Source organism: Cebus imitator, unplaced genomic scaffold, assembly GCF_001604975.1.
Source record: "Cebus imitator isolate Cc_AM_T3 unplaced genomic scaffold, Cebus_imitator-1.0 Scaffold88, whole genome shotgun sequence".
Taxonomy (NCBI): domain Eukaryota; kingdom Metazoa; phylum Chordata; class Mammalia; order Primates; family Cebidae; genus Cebus; species Cebus imitator.
The window spans coordinates 1,610,927-1,614,181 of record NW_016107403.1 but is presented as its reverse complement, the minus strand read 5'-3'; the positions used below and the strand labels follow the sequence as shown (position 1 = coordinate 1,614,181).

The window sequence follows — 3,255 nt, the reverse complement described above, 5'->3', positions numbered from 1 at the left end:
TACAAATCATGTTTTTAAACTGACAATCTGTTCTAACCACTTTGCTCATTAGCACAGGAAGATGATATTGGTTGAGTTTGAAACAATGTAATTTGTATTTATAGATACCCTAAAATAAGATAGTTCCCAAGATTAAATGCTATTTTAAAATACCTTTTTAGAACAAAAATTTTATCTTATATCATTAGGAGTAAACATCCATATAAGTGATTTTTAAAATTCATACCTTAAAGCAATAACAGTTTTAAAAAACCATTTTTTAATAGAGGTGATCCTAAAATACCTTCATTTAATGGCTTGTAAAATTCTACCTCCTGGTCCTGACCCCCAAGCTTTTTGTGAAAGATTCCAGGGTCAACACTATGAACGTCAAATATAATTCTCCATTATAACAAAGTACTAACCTCAGCAATTTCTGAAGTATAACAAATGTTTATCTTACATTTGTTGCTTCTGTAGGCATAGATCTTTCCTGATTGCTTCATGTTATTCTAACTTCTAGAAGTCCTATCCCTTTGGTGATTCTCATCTGTTTTGAAAAAAAAATCAGTACGTGTAATCTACATTTTTCTAGCTCAACGGTGCTCTACACTTTTTCTGCAGCTTAAAATAAGTTTTTCTTTCTTTCTTTCCTTTTGGGATCGGGGAAAGGAAGAGGGGTGGTCTTGATAACATGTTCATTTGTAGGCTTGCTTCAGAGGTGCTGGATATTGCCTGATGGGTAAGTTTGCTAAAGAAATACATACCAAGAGGTCGCCATGTTATCACACTGAGGACAGCAGCAAACTCTTCCAGATGAGACCAGAAAGGATAATACAATAATTTGCCAATAGTTAACAGACATTTGCTATTTTATGGACATAAATAAAATGTTTAAAAGACTTTATAAAGTAATATTAACTAAAGGCACATCTAAAAACTTATGAAATTATTTGCAACCAAAATTTCACTGATAAAATTACTTCTTACTATTTCCCTTTGCAAAAACTGTACATTTGTTAAGAGAGTGCCTGATACTTGTTAAAATATCAAGTAATACAGGGCATGGTGCTATAAAAAAAACACACAAGTGGAAGTATTTTATTTTTTTTCTACACCATATAACATTGTTCAAGACCACAGGATTTTAAAGGTCTCTTTCTGCAACTTTTATGACTTAGAAGCACCACTTAAAAATATTTACTGATGCTGCAAATATTACTGTTTTTGTACAGAATAATGATTTTAATGAATGCCATATTCATTATACCTTTTGCTCCTCTGAACAGAAAGATAAACAGAAACTTTAAATCAGATGTTTGGACATTCAAAAATGGTTTTAAAAAGTACACCCAAACAAACCAAATAATATCAGCAACTATTAAAATCAGTTCTAGTAGTTATTAAGAATTCTTAACAAGGAAGTATTGAAGCATGTGTGAGATTTTAAAAATTATATACAATTTTAAAAACAAATTTAAATTTTTAAACAAAAAAGATTAATGGCCAAATGAAAAAAAGTTTAAGCATCAGATTTAATATCCTAATGTTTAATCTATTCAGAAATACATTTTGTGAATAATTATTTCATAAATATATATGTATAAATATAAATATATATCTGCAGGATCTGTGATGCTGGAGAAAACATTTTAAAGAAAAAAAATTGCACTTTAGATTCTCAGGACATTGTCAAATTTACCCTTCAAATGAAATAAAATTACCAATCCAGGTGCTTTTGGCATAAGCTTTTAGGTGAATATTGACACAATCTTAAAAACACAATGCTTTTGTATTTTATTCATTTGAATATGGAGAATCAAACAGAATTTAAAATTCTGACCCAAAAATCCCAGATAACTGCAATGGCTTAATTAAATACAAAAAAAAAATTGTTGTAAAAAGCACTTAAACTTCCCTTTCCATTTGGAACATTTAAAATTTTACCAGCAACAGGTTTTCACCAATTCCTTCAGCAAGAATTCCCAGCCTACACACAAATGTAACACCATCTTTTTCTATTCGTGTATAACTTGGATCACACACCAGTATATAAAGACAAAAAATAAATGTATAATAAAAAGATTGGATAAATCAGAAGAGGCTTTTTGGTCTTGAATTCTTCACCCACTAACAATGAAGCAGCACTGTAGGCAGCCCAAAACACACCAAACAGCTTTAAAAAAAAAAAGGAAAAAAGACAAAAGGTAGTATATTAGCAAGTCAATTAACTTTTTGGATATCATAGAGTAAAAACAGTGTTTACAATATTAAAAAAAAAATCAACCATCAATTTTGGTAAATAGTAAAACTTGTTACAAATGTTACAAACAATTTAATAAGAATGTTCATCTTTGCTTTACTCCTTGACTTCTATAAATGTAGTCTTTTCTTTTGTAAATGTGGTCTTATCAAACTAATCATAAGAATCACAAGGTGTGCCTAACAGAGACTTGGGGGACTCCAGTTCTGCTGAATTATAACTTATTACTATTTTTTTCTTTGAATTATAATTTCTAATGGAAGGATATAGTTATCAGTCTTTTAAATAAGTTCCCTGGTGATTCTGATTAGGCAACTTGTGAAAAACTACTATTACACCAAATTACTGAGCAAAAACTAATTCCTACAAAGTAGGAAATTTTCCTTTTTTTCCTTCTAAGTAAGAAAATTGATTAAGTGAACATTTTATACAGTATTTATTAAGTCTCAAGATTTATTAAGTTTTTTCCCCAGGAAAAGGTAGAAATACAGGGTTGAATAAAAAGGAGAAAAAAAAATCACATTTTGGTCAAGAGTTTAAATAAAGTATACCATAAGTTTTTGGATTATACGCATATGTACTTTTACATTATTTCTAATGGAAATTTATGCAGTACTTATTGATGTAGTCACCTAACATATTTTACAACATAAAATTAAGGAAAAACTTCAAGAGAAATCAAGGAAACTATAATAGGAACAGACTTGGCCCAAAGCAGAGTTTCTAAACCTTGCAATATTGACATTTTAGGCTGCATAAATGTCTTGGCTGTGGGGAGCTATCCTGTGCATTGTAGGATGTTCAGCAGCATCCCCGCCCTCTATGCACTATATGCTAGTAACATTCCTCTTCAAAAATGCCTCCAGATGTTGACAAATGTCCCCTGGTGGACAAAATCAACCTCAGTTGAGAATCACTGGTATATAGGTAAAAAATAAATACAGGCAAACTTATTAAAAATGTATTTGGTGTGGTTCAGCTTTCTACTGGGTTTCCTTTTTTTTTTTTTTTTT

The 3,255-nt window shown here is 30.2% G+C and overlaps 1 protein-coding gene across 2 annotated transcripts in view; it reads right to left on the bottom strand.

Moving 5' to 3' along the window:
* The window catches only part of YIPF4 (Yip1 domain family member 4), a 39,480-nt gene that overhangs the window by 13,615 nt on the left and 22,610 nt on the right, over positions 1-3,255 (bottom strand). Inside the window, exon 6 of one of the 2 annotated variants that reach the window (XM_017534845.2) lies at positions 98-2,155. The exons of the other annotated variant lie outside the window; for it this stretch is intronic. Within the exon in view, the coding sequence (XP_017390334.1) occupies positions 2,018-2,155 (138 nt within the window). The 3' untranslated portion in view covers positions 98-2,017. Of the gene's footprint in view, positions 1-97; positions 2,156-3,255 lie in introns of those variants that run through there. 2 annotated transcript variants of the gene reach the window in all.